Below are 19845 nucleotides of genomic sequence, written 5' to 3'. Positions count from 1 at the left end.
TAAGCAGGATGTTATGAAAACGTTTCGAACAAGAAACAAACAAACAACCCCATAAACTCAGGGTGTATTAGACGAGGCAGACAGCAACATCTGTCCAACAAGTGTGTGTGTGTGTGTGTGCGCTTGTGTGTAATTGTATGTAAACAGGGATGCTCATAGAGATAGACACCGGCCAGTCAAATAGTGGCACCGTATGTGTCGTTTAAACCTTATTCTTAAAATCATGTGAGGGTCCGCAAACTCTGTGTTGTGTGTTAGGTTGATAAGGCAGCCATCTCCTGGCAACGACCGGGCTAGTATAAGATAAGCCTGAAACTCTAGCTGGTACCTGGAGGCTTGTCCTCGCATGGCCTCATCGCATGAACCTGCCGAGGAAAACTCTCTCTCTCCCCTCCCTCCCTGCCCTCCTATATCCCCTCTCTCTCCCCTCCCTCCCTGCCCTTCCTCCTATATCCTCTCTCTCTCTCTCTCTCTCTCTCTCTCTCTCTCTCTCTCTCTCTCTCTCTCTCTCTCTCTCTCTCTCTCTCTCTCTCTCTCTCTCTCTCTCTCTCTCTCTCTCTCTCTCTCTCTCTCTCTCTCTCTCTCTCTCTCTCTCTCTCTCTCTCTCTCTCTCTCTCTCTCTCTCTCTCTCTCTCTCTCTCTCCTCTCTCCCTCTCTCCCTCTCTCCCTCCTCCTCCCTCCCCCCCCCCCCCCCCCCTCCCCCCTCCCTCCCTCCCTCTCTCCCCTCCCTCTGTCCCCTCCCTATCTTCCCTCCTCCGTTCCCAAGATATTAATGAAAATGATTCATCACAACCCAATCACAAAATGAATGAAGTTTTTATGTGTAGTGTAAAAGCGTAGCGAGGAGATCCTGGCTCGGTTCTGCAGCTCATCGGGGCTGAACCGAGAGTCACATTCTGGGTGCAGAGGAGAGAGAGAACTGGGAACTTATAATGAGATATTTACACCTTCATTTAACCTCCCGCTCCCCTGATATCCCTTCGTCATACACAGAAAACGTTCTAGTTTTTCAAGGGGGGGAGGGGGGGGGGGGTAACACTCCCTTTCTGTTGACACCCTGTTCTCCATTCTCTCCGGAATAAAAATCTCTCTTCGGCTTCAGCGATTCCCTCCAGGCCCCTGGACTTCCTTTCAATCATAACCCCAGCCAGACAACCCCCCCCCCCCCCCCCCCCCCGACCCCCACCCCATGGGAGACATCCAGCACATGAATAAGTAAAGGCCAGCCTGCTATAGGCCCTGAGTCATTCTTACTCTACGCCAAGCCGCATTAGATCCCTGCACGATAACTTCATCAACCACAGCACACCAGTTTTTACACATCCAGCCTCACCAAAATAGGTTTGTAGAATATTAGTTTAGGGTGCGATAGATTGTTAGGTGTGCCTAACAATCTATGTTAGGCACACCTAACCTAAAGATAGAGGGATTGGAGAGGGTTAGCGAGAAGAAAAGAGGCGTGTAGTAAAAGAGGATATGGATAAAACACAGAGATAAGGAAAGGGTAGACAGCGTAGGGTTGTGTGTGTGTGTGTACAACCTGACAAGCCAGTTCTGTTCCATCTGTCAGTGTGGATGCTCACAGACGAGGGCGGAGCCTGATAAATGTTTGATGACAACAACTCAGCCAGGCACTGTGGAGCCACCTGACAGTAATAACATGCACACACCCCACACACACACACACACACACACACACACACACACACACACACACACACACACACACACACACACACACACACACACACACACACACACACACACACACACACACACACACACACACACACACACACACACACACACACACACACACACGCCACACCACCTCTCTTACATTTACATTTAGTCATTTAGCAGACGCTCTTATCCAGAGCGACTTACAGTAGGTACAGGGACATTCCCCCGAGGCAAGTAGGGTGAAGTGCCTTGCCCAAGGACACAACATCAGTTTGCACGGCCGGGAATCGAACTGGCAACGTTCGGATTACTAGCCCGATTCCCTCACCGCTCAGCCACCTGACTCCCACCTGACTCTCTTCATACTCAAAGACTACAGTCAATCAATATCAATCAATAGCAAATGACAATTGTGAGACAAAAAGCATATCAACTTTATAATATAACAGCTTTCCATGCCAAATCAGAAGTTGGCTAAGTCCACTCTACTTTGCACAAACAATTTATATTCTGGCAAATCAAACCAACAACCGATATTTGTTTACATTGATTTATCTGGGCTGAAAAATCCGAGAAAAAATACAGTATGTAGGAGGTAGTGTATGTAGGAGGTCGTGTATGTAGGAGGTCATGTATGTAGGAGGTCATGTATGCAGGAGGTCATGTATGAAGGAAGGCAGTGTATGTAGGAGGTCATGTATGTAGGAGGTCATGTATGAAGGAGGTCATGTATGAAGGAAAGCAGTGTATGTAGGAGGTCATGTATGCAGGAGGTAGTGTATGTAGGAGGTCGTGTATGTAGGAGGTCATGTATGTAGGAGGTCATGTATGTAGGAGGTAGTGTATGTAGGAGGTCATGTATGCAGGAGGTAGTGTATGTAGGAGGTCGTGTATGTAGGAGGTCATGTATGTAGGAGGTCATGTATGTAGGAGGTAGTGTATGTAGGAGGTCATGTATGCAGGAGGTAGTGTATGTAGGAGGTCATGTATGTAGGAGGTCATGTATGAAGGAAGGCAGTGTATGTAGGAGGTCATGTATGCAGGAGGTAGTGTATGTAGGAGGTCATGTATGTAGGAGGTCATGTATGAAGGAAGGCAGTGTATGTAGGAGGTCATGTATGCAGGAGGTAGTGTATGTAGGAGGTCATGTATGTAGGAGGTAGTGTATGTAGGAGGTCGTGTATGCAGGAGGTCGTGTATGTAGGAGGTCATGTATGTAGGAGGTAGTGTATGTAGGAGGTAGTGTATGTAGGAGGTAGTGTATGTAGGAGGTTGTGTATGTAGGAGGTCATGTATGTACGAGGTAGTGTGTGTAGGAGGTAGTGTATGTAGGAGGTAGTGTATGTAAGAGGTAGTGTATGTAGGAGGTAGTGTATGTAGGAGGTCGTGTATGTAGGACGTAGTGTATGTAGGAGGTCGTGTATGTAGGAGGTCGTGTATGTAAGAGGTTATGTATGAAGGGAGGTATTCTCTGCAGAAAGGTTCTCTCAGGGACGGTAAACGCTGGTCAGGATTAAACATTTACCAGAGTAAACACAGCCTGCCAAGCCTCCTTGACCTCACGCTCTGCACTCCTGTCAAACACTAATAAACATACCTGTGTGTGTGTGTGTGTGTGTGTGTGGCGAAACAGCTCAGGACACAGTGTTCTCCTACATACCAATGTGTGTGTGACAGTGTGTGTGTACGGTAGAGAGAAAAAGTTGGCACAATAATTTGTTCCCACACATATAAACCCATACAAAAAAAAGCTACTGTCATGCATGGAATTCAGTCATGCATAGTTAAATGCACCACAAACGAACTGAAGAAGATTAAGTCATTATTTTAATCACCCAATAAATATAAAATAACCCCACGTGTCATTTTTCTAACAAGTGAGGCAGACAGGTTGGGGTGGGCGCGTGTGAGTACAAGTCTGCTTTCCTCACAGAGAATATTACTCACGATGCAATATGAAGAGATGGGAGCTTGTTGTGTATAATATTTGGATCTACCATGTTACTGGATAACTAGTCAGTCACTCCTTGATAAATACGACAATTCTTTAGGGGGTTTCACACTCTACTCCACACCAAGAGAAGTGCCAGTGCGTGTTCCCATGTGTACACACACACACATCCCCCCCCCCACCCTGATGTCAGGTGGACACAGTCTCCAAAACCTTTTTAAGATTATTGAATGAGCTAATGACATGATGAAATCATTAATTATTCAGTTGATGGAGTTGATGAAACAGGAAGAATGGGAGGTTTCAAGACCTCAGGGCCACACCCTGACTCCACCCCACCCCCACACTCCAGGCCCACACATCATGACAAATTTGACACTTTAAAGTAACAATACGTCTCAGTACCCCCCCCCCCCCCCACCACCACCACCACCACCTCCATTTGCAAACACTCACATAGAATATTGGAAACAAATAATGTTTCGATGAGATACAAGGAGGAGAGACTTGTGTGTGTAAACAAAGCATGTGAACAACATGTGGAGTTGTCCCCTCTTAATACATATGAGTTCTGCTTTTACAGATGAGTTTACAGCTACAACATCTGGCCTGCCTGCAGGAGGGTGTACTAGACTATCTGTGTGTGTGTGTGTGTGTGTGTCTGTATACAGTCAGATGTGCCAGATAATCATTCTGAATCGAGTCCCATCATCACATTCAATGCCAGGAAACAGATGCAACCTTTCCTTTCCTGCCCAACAGTCTGTGTGTCCCCGTGTCCACATCCAAGGTAGGTGTGTGTGTGTGTGCGACGGAGTGTTTATCTTCAGTGTACCATTCACCATGACTCAAAGCTTGAAAGCTCCGCTCTTTCACTTAAGCGCTCTAACAAGCTGACGCTCTAAACCTATTTCCTACCAGCCATGACTCATAGCAGCGTTGAGTCACCGTTTACACTTAACTTGAGAGAGGGGAGTAGAGCGAAATAGTTACGAAATAAGAACATGTCAATGATCAACTCTCTCTCTCTGTCTGTCTGCTGCCTCTTCAAGCAGACACAGAACTGTTTGTGACCAGACGGCTGTTCCCCTCAGGGATCGGAATATGACATTTGCGAGGCGGTTGTTGTTTCCTGGTTGTGTGGTCACAGCCGTGTTACCTGCACTGGGAGTTTTGCTATCGGTTCTTTTTAGGGAGAGTACACGGCACCAGACCAAAAACAACCACTAACACATGTGCACACACACACAGAACCCCAGGGCACTTCCTGTTGAAGTCATGCTGTGACTTCTCCATACTTCTTTCTGATAGGCTAGATAGAACATCAACCATGCATACACCTACCCAGGCCTGTCATAGCTCCACAAGTTTCTACAGTAATGGAAGAGAGCATCCTTACCAGGGAGCCCAGACTGCTGTGGCGTACACCTAAACACACTAGACTGTTCTACTAGACTTCTGAGAAAAACATCAATAACAGAAATCGAGCGATAATGTTTCACGCCTGCATTTGGTGTCTGTTTCTTAGTGTAAGAGTTAGACGAAAGTCATTTAGGGTATTTTACATCTTGGTCCTGCATGTGTGTGTATGTGTGTGAGAGGGTATCGCTGCCCCCCCCCCCCCCCCCCGTCTAATTTCCCAGGTTCCGAGGCCTGCTGTCACTACCGAGTCAGACCATTACAAGGTCAGAGGGTCCACTCACATTCCAGAGCCTTTAATAGGTCACTACCTTAACAGCTTACTGACAGATATAGTTAGAAGGGGGAGAGAGAAAAATAGATAAAGAATAGGGGAGGGAGGGAGATGTGGAAAGAAAAAGAGGTGGAGAGAGAAATGGGGAGAGAAAAGTGGAGAGAGAGGGAATAGTTGGAGGGAGGGGAGAGCGAGACTGAAATACTTCAGGGCTGCCAACTCTCACGCATTGGCCGTGAGACACACACATTTCAACCAGTTCACACGCTCTCACGCCATACCTTGTATTTCTCATGCTGAGAAGGCAACGCCAACCAAGTAGTCCAGCTAACAGTCATGGACTGGGGGGGGCAGCAACATTTTGGTTGGCCCCACCAAATCTCACTCCAAGGTTTTTTGTAGATGGCAGCCCTGATAATTGGGTAGAGAGACACCGAGAAAGAGGTACAAGGAGGGGGAAAAGTTGGGGAGGTAAAGAGAGAAAAAGGGACAGAATAAAATGATAAATGGAGAACGTGAAAGGTAAAACCAGCTGAAAGGAAAACTCTGACCAGCCTCAATGAAAAGAACTCCCTCGAAACGACAGAGATTACGGCTCGAACGCTAACGCTCTCCTCCTCGCCGGTATGCCAGGCACCGGGGTCACCACGGTTTGGTCAGCACACGCCCCTCGTCCAGCGAGCTGGTGGACAGGTGGCTGAGAGAGCCGTCAATACCAGCATGCCCTGAGAGACGCTCTGAGGAACATTCCGGAAAAACACAGACATGGAACCAGAGAGAGACAACTGGGTGATCGGAAAAACATTGAGTGAGGATGAGGGACAATGTGAAGCAGGGGTGTAGGTTTCATTATACATCGGGCATGTCACTTTTTAAAAAACAGCAAATCTGGCCCCCCTCGCCTTTGAAATTATATTCAACATCTGCATCCTCCGTTATTTAAAAAGTTGTCCCCTCCCAAATTTTTTTTTGTAACAACCGCGAAACAATTACTAAATCATTACATAGTATATGCTAAGTAACTACAATGTTTTAACTATAGGCTACTGTCCAGTTACATAGTAGTTACTGTACCCTAGTAAAAAGTGTTGCCAGCCTTCTTTTTTCATAAAATGGCAGGAGATTTACATTTCAAATATCTTTAAACTATTCGCGTTTGTCTGGGTGGTTAAAAGGGGGCAGCTGGTCCCAATATGAACTGTCCCATAGAGAGCCCAGAAGGACTGTCCCTTTTTGTGAGTGCCAGTGATGTTCACAGACACACCGCTGAATAAATGATGAGCGGCCATTAGAGAGCTTATCAATGTTTTATTACTTCAAAAGGCAATAAAAATGAAACAATAAAAGAGATAGTCTACAGAAGTAGCGCATCAGAAGTAGCGCAACAGAGCCGTAAAAAATGACTAACGACTCCTCTGTCGCCTCATCAGGGGACAACTGGAAAACACACAGACACAGACACACATACACACAGACATACACACAGACACAGACAGACATACACACAGACATACACATCATTGTGTGTTCTTAAGACACAGTAGTGGTCTGAAATGTCAGCAGAAGCAGATTTCAGAAAAGTACAGTACAGTTGGGCAAAGTCATCTCTTTCTCAGATGAGTTCAGACTCCTCGACGGTCTTGGGAAGGCTGTGGGACTCCTGGACGGTCTTGGGGGGGCTGTGGGACTCCTGGACGGTCTTGGGGGGGCTGTGGGACTCCTGGACGGTCTTGGGGGGGCTGTGGGACTCCTGGATGGTCTTGGGAAGGCTGTGGGACTCCTCGACGGTCTTGGGGGGGCTGTGGGACTTCTGGATGGTCTTGGGGGGGCTGTGGGACTCCTGCATCTCCTGGCATCTTGTTGACAGCTCCCTGAGACACAGGGGAGAGACAGGGAGACAAAGTGAGAGAAACAGAACAAAGATGGTCCTCCAGGTAGGCAGTCAAAACGGAGGCATTCCTCTTAAGGCCCTTTCTAAGGTCTGATCCAGGACCAGCCAACCTGCCATCACATCCAAACCTTACAAAGGCAGAAAATAACCCCACAATCTGACCAGAGACCAGCTGCCCCTTTTAACCTCTTTTTAACCACCCAGACAAACGCAAATAGTTAAAGATATTACAAATGTAAATCTCCTGCCGTTTTATGAAAAAGAAGCCTCGCAACATTTTACTTTTAGGTTACAGTAACTACTATATAACTGGACAGTAGCCTTTAGTTAAAACATTGTAGTTACTTAGCAGATCCTATGTAATGATTTAGTAATTGTGGGACATATCTTTGTGATCACTCTGAACAGGATTATGGGATGTTTTGGGGACTGAGTGCACTCAGTTCTTTAGGACTGCATTCAGCTGAAGCCAGCTGTGTAAGCTTTCTTTCACAGAGACACTCTGTAAGGAGACCACAAAAACAGAGAGGCGCACGCATGTTTGTCAAGCAAACATTATTGTAACAACAACCTTTTCAGAATGTCCAAAGTGTAAAAAAACAAAAAAACAGAACGTAAAAGAGACACACACAGACACACACTCCTGAAACAAAGGCGAACTGAAAGGATCTGCTTTCAGAGAGTTGTGTCTATTTGTGTGACGTCAAAAGACATCGAAAATGGTCTTGGTAAAAGGTAAGAATGTGAATTATTTCAGGGGGCTTTACAAATCTCTCCTCACACAGACGAGATCAACAACAGAGAAGGCTAAAAGCCCTCAGACAACAGCTCTCCTCGGTTCTCCTCCTCTCCCCATCCCTCGCTCTTTTCCTGCCCTCCCCCTCTCTCTTTCCTTAGGCTGTAAGAGCACTCTGCGTTTCACAAGCAAACCCCCCCCCCCCCCCCCCCACACACACACAAACTTCTCGTCAGACAGCTGAATACCAGAGTCCATGCCCAGATTAACAGAGACACCAAGAGGCTCAGACCTGTAGACTACAGACTTGGGAGAGTTCTAGGGCCATTAGGCCCTGGTAGTGGGGAGGCCTGGTCGTGGGGAGGCCTGGTCGTGGGGAGGCCTGGTCGTGGGGAGGCCTGGTCGTGGGGGTACTGAGTGGGACCTGATCTTGGAGACTGTGGTTCAGTGTAAAGCAGCTGTGAGCCCCGGGGTGCCTCCGCCTGCCTGCAGACAGAGACCTCACAGAGGCACAGCCTCCTTCATTATCCACACCTCTGTGCATGTATGGTGTGTGTGTGTGTGCGTGTTTGTGTTCACTTGTACGTTTGTCTGGGTGTGTTTATATGTGCATGTCTGTACATGTATGGTGTGTGTCTGTGTGTGTGCGTGGTGCGTGTGCATTACACCGTTCCCTGACTAAGCCTGGAGCGACTCTCAAAAGGTCTCCAGGGAAACCACAGAGAGCTGCATCAGGATCCTACTGCACGACACGGCCCAGTAAAGAGAAGTACAGAGAAGAGCAGAGAAGAGCAGAGAAGAACAGAGAAGAGAAGAACAGAGAAGAACAGAGAAGAACAGAGAAGAGCAGAGAAGAGCAGAGAAGAACAGAGTGCCAGAGTGTAAAGAAGAGAATACATTTACATTTAGTCAATTAGCAGACGCTCTTATCCAGAGCGACTCACAGTAAGTACAAGGACATTCCCCCTGAGGCAAGTATGGTGAAGTGCCTTGCCAAAGGACACAACATAATTTGCACCGCCAGGAATCGAACCGGCAACCTTCTGATTAATAGCCCGATTCCCTAACCGCTCAGCCCATAGAATAGCTGAGTAGAGAACAGAGTAGAAGAGAACACAAAGTAGTAGAACAGAATGGAGCAGATGAAAATGGAATAGCGCAGAGCACGATAGAGCAAAATCGAAACAAAGCCACGCTGCTGCAGACTGATACGCCGATTCCCTGCTCATCCTCTACCCAGCACAGGTCTCACTCCCCCTCACATCAAGCAGATACCAAACCGTCCCAAAGACGCCCACACCTGCTGATAATCGATCCCCGCTTCCCTCTCATTCCGGGGTCCAAACCTGGAGCGGGGGCTGAGGTCTGACACATCAGGCTTCCTCCCCAGAGAAGTGACACACGTCACAAGACCCTGGGTTGACCTCCTCTGTCACCCAGGGTTAGCGATGCTCCGCCGGGCTGGGACAGGGGCTGAGTGGCGTAAACACATCTTTATTCCACAGGATCAGGATGCCTGGTTGAGATGGGGAGGCTGACACTGGGGTTGTGTGTGGGGGTTGTGTGTGGGGGTTGTGTGTGGGGGTTGTGTGTGGGGGTTGTGTGTGGGGGTTGTGTGTGGGGGTTGTGCGGTGACAGACGCATACGTGCACACACATTGATGTGTGTGTGTGTGCGCCCGCACACCAGTTACCTTATGCTTGTGCGCACACGCACACACCATGTTTCCGAGGTTCGGGGAGATTACCTTGAGGACGTTAGGCACGGAGGATTTAGCCGCGTGTGTCTGGCGCTGGGAGGTGATAATTGACCGGGCCTCACCAATCACGCCGTCTGTTCCACACACAATGGAGGTCTTTGGAGAGGGGCCCCTGTGAGGCGGGGCCCATGTCAGGCGGGGCCCCCAGCGGAGAGTCTCCTGCCGGGCCGGAGAACCACAACAACAACCACCCCTCCCAGCCTGGACGCGTTCAGATGATATTTTCATCTAGATTTAATTTAGAGGTTTTCTTTACTACCCCCCCCCCCCCCCCCCCCCCCCCCCCCCGCCATTGAACTTTTGTTCTCGACTCTCAACCAACGAGAGCTCACAGAACCACGGTTTGCAGTCTTAACGTTCGGTTTTGGGAAAGGGTGGTAATCCTGACTGGCGGAGGCACCCTGCCTTCCCTGAACACTGTCTGGAGGCAGCACAACAGTAGAGGCTGCCTTCTGTTCTCACAGTCTGCCTCAGTCTCCTGCCCCAGTCCCCTGGCCCACACAGCGGGTCTTAAGAGCCCGGACAAAACCCAGTGGTTCTGCATGACCTCATCTTACAATACACACACATACAAACACAGCTGCACACAAACACATGTACACATCCACAAACTCTCAATTTCTCACACACACGTACACACACATGTACACCCACACACAGATATGTGGTAGCCTAAACTACAGAGAAGACCTGGGAGCACTCAAGCCTGTTTCACACACTGTAGCTAAGACGGCACCTAGCCGCTAACAAAGACCAGCATTGTCAGAGATACTGAGAGCTCGTCCCTGGCCCGCCAGCATAGTGGGACCTGAATGTGAAAACCAGGGAATGGGGTGAGAGAGAAAGAAATGCATATCCATACCTCTCGCTCCATCCCTCGCTCCATCCATCCATCCATCCATGACTCTCACGTCTCACACTACCATCCTAGACACGGTAACAGGAGTCAAACAGACTCTTCTCTGTGTCCTCGTGTAAATATGTCTCCATCTCAGGTTTCTAGGATCACAGGAGTATCAGGAGTTACAGGTACAGTACAGGTACAGTACTGTGTAGTACGGGTACCATACTGTGTCGTACAGATACAGTACTGTGTAGTACAGATACAGTAATGTGTCGTACAGATACAGTACTGTGGAGTACAGATACAGTACTGTGGAGTACAGATACAGTAATGTGTCGTACAGATACAGTACTGTGGAGTACAGATACAGTACTGTGGAGTACAGATACAGTACTGTGGAGTACAGATACAGTACTGTGGAGTACAGATACAGTAATGTGTAGTACAGATACAGTACTGTGTCGTACAGATACAGTACTGTGTAGTACAGATACAGTACTGTGTCGTACAGATACAGTACTGTGTAGTACAGATACAGTACTGTGTCGTACAGATACAGTACTGTGGAGTACAGATACAGTACTGTGTAGTACAGGTACAGTACTGTGGAGTACAGATACAGTAATGTGGAGTACAGATACAGTAATGTGTCGTACAGATACAGTACTGTGGAGTACAGATACAGTACTGTGGAGTACAGATACAGTAATGTGGAGTACAGATACAGTAATGTGTCGTACAGATACAGTACTGTGTAGTACAGATACAGTACTGTGTAGTACAGATACAGTACTGTGGAGTACAGATACAGTACTGTGGAGTACAGATACAGTACTGTGTCGTACAGATACAGTACTGTGTAGTACAGGTACAGTACTGTGGAGTACAGATACAGTAATGTGTCGTACAGGTACAGTACTGTGTAGTACAGGTACAGTACTGTGGAGTACAGATACAGTAATGTGGAGTACAGATACAGTAATGTGTCGTACAGGTACAGTACTGTGGAGTACAGGTACAGTACTGTGGAGTACAGATACAGTACTGTGGAGTACAGATACAGTAATGTGTCGTACAGGTACAGTACTGTGGAGTACAGGTACAGTACTGTGTCGTACAGATACAGTACTGTGTAGTACAGGTACAGAACTGTGTAGTACAAATATAGTACAGGTACAGTACTGTGGAGTACAGGTACAATACTGTGTAGCTTTTGTTTGGTGAATCTATAATACTCAGTCAGATTCCAGATAAACAGCAACTCCCCAGGTCAGACCAACCCGTTGACGCAACACACCCACACCCAGTACAGCACCTCAGCATGGAGTTATACCAGGAAAGACTCAAATAGTCCCGTCACTCCACTGGATTTATTTATGACAGAATGGTTCCACACGGCCACTAATGATGGGGGGGTCATTTTCTACTAAAACATTTAGGCTAGGTGCCACGTAGAGTCGGAGCTCTAGGTGACAGCCAGGGGTGTGAGGCTTGCTCGGGGGGGGGCAAGGGTTAGAGGCTCTCCACCTGGACAAAGACAGTAACTATTGGCCTTTCTGTCCAAGCAGACGTATGGCATGCATAATTCAAATTCAATTACACTGTAGGGAACAGTAGGAAACGTGAGGAGAGAGGACAGGAAAGGAGAGTAGATTTTCACTCCGGTAATATGCCGTTTCCTTGTCAATGAGTCAGCAGAACTTCCTCAAAAACAGCTGAGCTGCTCCTCTAGAAGGGAGGGAAGGAAACAACCGTTTTGACAGCCCAAAGGCGATCAGAAATGTAAGGCTAAAAGCTACCTGGGACTTGGTTCCCCTTGGTTGTGTTGAGTACTGGGGAGAGTCTCGAGGTGTGTTTGAAGGACGCCCTCACTTTAGTGAGGAAAGAACAGCACCTACTTACCACTAAGCGGTAGTCATTACCTAGACTGGTCACAGGGCTGGGGACCTCCCTAGCATCCGGGGTAAAGGTAAGCTCTGACTAGGTCACTCCTGGTCACATGGGAGTGCATGTGTTTGGAAGAGAGTGGGGGGGGGGGGGGATGGGTTCAGGTCAGATGATCTGCAACAATCCAAAAAGGCTCTTAAAGTCACACAGGTGAATCATCTATACCCTCTCCACCCCACCCTTCACACCTGTGTGTTTATACCATTACCTAACCATCCCACCGTATCGTGTTCACGGGTCTGTGGGAGGGGGAGGGGGGAGGGGGCAGTGGGAGTTCCTCACCACTGTGAGGAGGATTCTCGGAGGGGAGGCGACCTTTCACACGGTGGCGTGTCACCATGGTCCTGTTATCTCCAACTCATCCTTTTGCTGCAATCTCCGAGGCGCCTGTCTGGCTCCGACCAGATCTGCGGACCTCCACGGCCCCTCCCAGGGCCACGTGTCGTCGTCCCCCCCCCCAACCCCCCCCCCCCCCCCCCCCCCCCCCCCCGTGTGAGACCAGAACACCTCGACAGGGCCAGGGTCTAACGACGTGGCCTGACTCATGTTCCCTGCTTGGTGGCGTCAAGAGAGACGATACCTGCATATGACACCGGAGCTCCTACACTCTCACATTTCCAGTCCAGCGTGAACCGCCTGGTTTGACAGCCTGGATCCCACGCCCCCCCCCCCCCCCCCCCCCCCCCCCCCCAGACGCTGCCCACAGCCTGGCAGCAGCCGGCAAACGCTGGGAAGAAATCACGAGAGAAGTCATGAATGATTACGGAACTGGGGTTGTAGCATGTCATATGAGAGGACAGAGAGAGAGAGAGAGGGGGGGGGGGGGCTGGGACACAGTAGGATCCACGCTCGCTCGTTTCCTGACCACCTGGCTACTCTTGACTCCTGGCTGGGCTCTGTCTCTCCTGCCCTCCTGCACCTGGCTGGGCTCTGTCTCTCCTGCCCTCCTGCACCTGGCTGGGCTCTGTCTCTCCTGCCCTCCTGCACCTGGCTGGGCTCTGTCTCTCCTGCCCTCCTGCACCTGGCTGGGCTCTGTCTCTCCTGCCCTCCTGCACCTGGCTGGGCTCTGTCTCTCCTGCCCTCCTGCACCTGGCTGGGCTCTGTCTCTCCTGCCCTCCTGCACCTGGGTGTTTGTGTCTGTATCCGTGTTTCCAGTCTGTCTGTTTCTTCCGTGATCACACGACGGTTGTCATCCATCAACAGTGTCCCTGCAGGGTAGGCAGGAGTGGAGGCAGCTCTCTGCCAGACCCCTCCAGGCGAGGCAATGGTGGAAGAGGCAGGGATGGAGGCAGAAGGCAGCTCTGTGCCCGACCCCTCCAAGCGAGGCAATGATGGAAGAGGCAGGGATGGAGGCAGAAGGCAGCTCTGTGCCCGACCCCGCCAGGGGAGGCAGGGTTAGAGGCAGGGGTGGGGGAGGGAGCTGTGATCCGTCCTGCACACCGTTACTCAACACAGCCAGCTCACCCGAGGCGGGGAGGCGGGACTCTGTGGACTAGTTCAGTGCGAGTGTGTGCGTTTTTAAAATGTGCATGGACACACACGTGATTGGGTTTCCAGTGTGCTATAACATTATCACACTCCTGTTGTTGGCAGCGCTAGTCTGTTCCCTGTGGAAACTCACAACATTGTGTGTGTGTAGGGTGGGGGGTTAGAAGAGGGTCAAGCTCTTACGCCACTGAACATACAACCAGATCATATAACTTCTACGACACACATGCGCGCGCGCACACACACACACACACCAGGGGACATGACCAAAGTAGCAGGATTCTCCCCTAGTGCGTCATCTCTCTAAGCCAGCATCTAATAGCACTGTTTGTTTACAGTAATCCCCATTGTTATACCTATCATATGGACTATGGCATGGCAGAGAGTACCATATCATGCAAGATATGTCTGTCACACACATACACACACTACACCACACACACGCTACAACGCGCACACACACACACACAGCAGGAGTCAGAGTGGGGGTGGCAGACATCAATTAGGTCATGTGTATACTGACTCATGTGTCTTAGTTCAAATGTAATAATGTAAGTGTGCCCCTTTTTATCACAAACTCCACTCCAAGATAGTTAATATTAGTCTTCTATCTCACAGCAAAGCTCCTCTTAATCTCCCACTGTGTGCCATCATATACTTGCTTTTTTGCACACCCTGCTAAACACCGAAACCACAAACCGAACGCATACAAAACCTGAAACGTAAGCGACCTGTTCGGTCATGAGACGCACGGTAAACACATTTCCCCGTCAAACCTTTTCCCATCGGAAAACAGTGCAAAAGTTCAAGACGCCAATAAATCGAAGACAAGTAGAGACTACCAAACGCGCGGAGCTCCATCAGCCTCCGGGAGCTGCTCCCGGGCAGGAGGCTGCTGTTGCGTGTGGAAGTGGCAGCAGTTAAAAGACCTGTTGAGCTAGTTGGTCATCCACTGAGGCTGTCACAACCGTGTCATTATCCCTGTCATTCTCATCTCCAAAGCTTGTTTACCTCACAGCCTTGCAGTCTGCAAGGCTAGCCAGAGACCCAGTCAGTCAGTGTGTGCGTGTGTGTGTGTGTGTCTGTGTGTGTGTGTGTGTGGGGGGGGGGGTGAAAGGGTAGAGCTTGACTGGCAGGAAGACAGCAGGTCTATTTTGGTAGCGTGGAACATCCCCACCCTCCACACAGGAAGTGACATCATTCACACCAGGGTGCGCGTGAGCACACACACCTGGTCCAGACCTGACCGGTGCATTACAGGTTAATGGTCAGTTTCCTGTAGGTCAGGAAAGTGGTGAGCCCAGTCTCAAACCTCTGTACTAGTTTCCTTCCAAAACACCCCCCCCCCCCGGCTCCCTTCCTTTCTACCTTGACGCCACAGAACAGACGAGGAACAGCAGACACCCACTTCCTACCCCGTCGACACGTTCAACCACTAACAACTTAAAAAAGATAAGGAAGATACTACTCATCTAGATGTGTCGGTTTGCTGCTCTCTACTGTTCTTCTTCTGTGTAGTCACAACTCCTCCCCCCTCCCCCCACCCCCAGCCGGGCTGGAGGTCTTACCTCAGCAGAGCTCTGTGCGAGGGTAGATGTGGCTGGGGGGGGTCGGAGGTCAGGGGTGACGAGAGGGGAGGGGGAGTGTGGGACGGCTTGGCAGGGCGCTGTAGGCGGAAGGACTTGACTCGGATTGGCTGGAGGTTGCTGCCACGGCGACGGGCCACCCGGCCGACAGGACCAGTGCCCATTCTCCGGAACGTCGGCTCTTGCCTGCTGACACACACACACACATTGTTACAGCAGTAAGGACAACCAAACCATCAACTGTCTTTAATGCTCTCCTTCATTCATCCATCTTTCTGTCCCTATTCCTGTTCGCCTCCCATTTCCGCTCACTCAACTGTGAGTGTCAAAAACATCAGAAAGTATTATCAGAGGACGCACCTGCGAATGGGTGGGCTGGTGTGTGTGTGCGAGAGACTAGCCTGTTAACCTACATGCCCCGGGAGGGGGGGGGGGTGTCAGTCTGCCAGCCCCTCCCCCCCATCTCTTTACCTTCAGAACAGAGCCCGGTTATTGACAGTTCCTCTGTAGATCAACATGCAATTTTACCACCCGCTGTCAAACTGCCAGGTAGGTCACCAAACGTAAACAAACCCGTAGCATAGCAACCAGAGAGGAAGTGAAAGAGTCCGCAGCCAGTCAAACAGCACACAGTAGACAAGCATGTGGCGAAATGTAAACCCTGTAGTGAACTTTGACCCCTGAGGTCACGGGAGGGCAGCTGGAGGACAGGGCAGAGGAACTCTTGGCTCTGCCTCGGTGAGAATCTCCAAGGAAGCATCCGGAGACATGACATGTTCTGCATTATCCAGATTCTCGGGTTGTTTGGGTTGAAATGCGTCACATGACCATGGTATTTTGTGAGGTGACCCCTGACCTACTGTACACCCTCTTTCCAGGTCAGTCTCAGTCAGGGGTCAACCCAGCCTGACCCCCAAGACCTGGACCGGTGTTTGCTGCCTGACCCCCCCCCCCCCCAACCATCACACAACAACACACAGACACACACTGCAACACTTGAGCTCGCCAGGCACACAGTCTTCCTGGGAGTCTGAGAGAAGTTTGGACCTCCTTCCTGGGCCCCTGGCTAGGGCACACCAGCTTCCTGGGCCCCTGGCTAGGGCACACCAGCTTCCTGGGCCCCTGGCTAGGGCACACCAGCTTCCTGGGCCCCTGGCTAGGGCACACCAGCTTCCTGGGCCCCTGGCTAGGGCACAGACCTCCTTCCTGGGCCCCTGGCTAGGGCACACCAGCTTCCTGGGCCCCTGGCTAGGGCACACCAGCTTCCTGGGCCCCTGGCTAGGGCACACCAGCTTCCTGGGCCCCTGGCTAGGGCACACCAGCTTCCTGGGCCCCTGGCTAGGGCACAGACCAGCTTCTTGGGCCCCCCCTCATGAGCTTAGACAGTCTTGGGATGGTTGTACTGGGTCTTACTTAGGGACCCTCCCGCCTCCCCCCCCCCCCCCCCCCCGAGGGTTAGGGCCAGAGGCTGAGCTGAGTCAGCACCTGGTGGAGGGGGCAGTCCAATCCGCCCTTTGTCCCCTAGTCGTGTAATCTGCCGTCCCTTCATCTAATCCCTTCATTGACCCCCGGTGACCCCGGGCGACCTCACTCCTTGTCACAGCGACCCCGGACGCTTGACAGTAATGCGGGAGCTGTGAGGAATGACAGGTATGCTGTGTGCAAACATAAACGTGCACACACACACACGACAAATACTTCTGCCAGGCACACACACCTTTTCCCTACACACTTTTCTCCCTACTCATGCATACACATTAGCATCCTGCACACACACACACAAAACCACACACTCAGACTCACAAACAAGCACACACACACAGTCTCTGCCTCCACTCCTATGTGTGGCATGTTATTGCTGGGAGCGTGTCAGCCAGGTGAGGAACATATCCAGTCTCTGGGCTCATCCTGGGCGAGGTGAGAGGAATCTTTCTTGAGTCAGTGACATACTTCTAATGTCGGTGATGTCAAGAGTTGACGAGCTCGATTCTGACCACAAATGACAGTGAATAAGCCTTTAAATAGAGAACAGACAAGGCCAGGCCCACGTTTGTTTTGGAAGGGTCTCCACCTCTGAGATGCGTGACTAACACCCAAGGTAGGAACAACATGAAGCCGTTTTTTTTACGACCTTGACTTTCCTGTCCTAGTTCCTATGTAGGCCCTGAATGAGAACACATTGTTCCCTCACACACATTGGAATACGTTGACGCTAGGCATGCAACAGGTGTGAGAATTAGCTGCAAGCACATATCCCGTTATGACACATTCCAGAAAGATTGCGCTCAGATTGAGATCAAATGTTCTCCTGAGCTTCTTGTTGTTTGAAAAAAAACCTTGAGCGACTTCAGATACAGGTACAACGAATACGTCAATGTCTGTTTCCGGCCGTGCTAAACCGGAAAAGTCAATGAAAGCGAATCAATTTGTGGAAGAAAAGGGGGATTGGGAAATGGTCAGTTAAAAACTAGGGAAACCTACTGTAGAAAAAAAAGTGTTTAACGGGGAAAAATCATTCAATCATCCAGAAACCCTCACCTGTTATCTTCCCCCTGTGCAGGGGCATCCGGAGGGGAGGGGCCCTTGACCGAGGCCCCGCCCACAATGTGGGGCCGTCCTTTCAGGCTCCGCCTCTTCCCCTGGATCTATGGGAGGGGCCAGAGACAACGTAAGACACAAGAGAATAGATGTCAGGACAGCTGATAAGAGATATTCCAAACTAAATACATGACAAATTAAGGGTCATGTATTTGATTGATTATATGAATAAATACTGAGATATGGGGCTATTTGGTCTATTCTCACAACCACAGCCCTCAGGATACAGGAAGTTCTAAGATATGAGACTTATCTGCCAGCTTTGACAAACCTCTAATACTCCAAGTAGCTGCCAAAGTTTATTTGACTGAATTGTGTGTTTTTTTTCCCTGACAAGGCCTGTTTCTGTAAGCCTGAATGTGGAAAAACAGACTTCCCCAAAGAACCACCAGACAGAATGATCCTAAATCCTCTCTCCTGTGTGTATTATGTGGCCTATATTGAGGAGAATGGCGACTGCGGCCTTGTAGGAAGGCTGAAACAATGGTCAAACTAAAGCCTGGAGATCCTTTAATACTGTACGGCCAAAGTGACCATGCAAAAGGAAATCTCTCTCACACACACACACACACACACACACACACACAAGCAAACACAGATCGGTTTAGAGGAGGAAATGACGGCGGCTAAAACGACTGTGTTTGAATGTTAGCGTCGGATGTGGATTCTGCTCTTTAAACGGACCAAAACTCTCCCCCCTCCTGATGTTAGGAGCTGAAAATCTGCTGATGTAAACCCTTCAACATGGCAGAGTGGATTGGCAGATCTCATATGGTTGCAGCTTAACTCAAAACAGAAACACACAAAAAATGGGGCTTGACTTGAAGTATAAACAGTCCGTCTGTTAATCTCAGAACGCTTTTAGGAAACTAAACGGACATTTATACATTTACATTACATTTACATTTAGTCATTTAGCAGACGCTCTTATCCAGAGCGACTTACAGTAAATACAGGGACATTCCCCCCGAAGCAACTAGGGTGAAGTGCCTTGCCCAAGGACACAACGTCAATTGACACGGCCAGGAATCGAACTGGCAACCTTCAGATTACTAGCCCGACTCCCTCACCGCTCAGCCATCTGACTCCCTATTTATGTCAAGGTGCTAGATCTAGACCGGCCCCCGCTCCTCACCCCCCCACCCCAACCCTACCTGAGCCTGGGGGAGAGTGCAGGCCTTGGAGGGTGTTCCGCCAGCTGCAGTGCTGGGGGTGCCGGGCCTGCTGTGCCTCCCTGACTGCTGGAAGTACCGCTGGGCTACACGGACAACCCGTCTGAACACGGAGGAATCTGTCGAGTACAACCATCACATGTCAAATCCCTTCCTCCCTCCTCCTTCCTTCCCTCCCTCCTTCCCTTCATCCCTACATCCTCCACCTGCCTCCCTCCTCCTCAGTGTGTGTAGACTAACCCTAATCCATCCTCAGAAGGAACCTCAGTGTTGCGTTTAGTATAGTACTGAGGTATAAGAAAAAAAGCTACAGTTCATCTGACTTCTGTAATGAATGAATGTGTTACGATAAGCATCTTACTGTACAGGGGTCTGAAAATATTGTGTCGTCCACCTTAACGAGTCTGTTCCCGAGTCTGGCTTCTTTCCATTTCATAGCGTCTCAGGTGTGACTCAGGTTTAAGCAAGATCTGGTGCCTCCTGAGTGATATATTTTA

At 49.9% G+C, this 19845-nt stretch overlaps 1 protein-coding gene across 1 annotated transcript; it reads right to left on the bottom strand.

The window, feature by feature from the left end:
• Nucleotides 1-6655: 6655 nt before the first annotated feature.
• Nucleotides 6656-19784, bottom strand: LOC136942272 (serine/arginine repetitive matrix protein 1-like). Its single transcript, XM_067235124.1, has 5 exons — nucleotides 19715-19784; nucleotides 19331-19434; nucleotides 18117-18223; nucleotides 15561-15764; nucleotides 6656-7198 (listed from the first exon to the last, which is right to left on the bottom strand). The coding sequence occupies exons 1-5, from the start codon at nucleotides 19782-19784 to the stop codon at nucleotides 6940-6942; spliced, it is 744 nt and encodes a 247-aa protein (XP_067091225.1). The 3' UTR covers nucleotides 6656-6939.
• Nucleotides 19785-19845: the final 61 nt, after the last annotated feature.

This window comes from Osmerus mordax, chromosome 4, assembly GCF_038355195.1.
Source record: "Osmerus mordax isolate fOsmMor3 chromosome 4, fOsmMor3.pri, whole genome shotgun sequence".
Lineage (NCBI taxonomy): Eukaryota > Metazoa > Chordata > Actinopteri > Osmeriformes > Osmeridae > Osmerus > Osmerus mordax.
The sequence above is the reverse complement of the archived record's forward strand: the minus strand, read 5'-3'. Positions and strand labels throughout refer to the sequence as shown.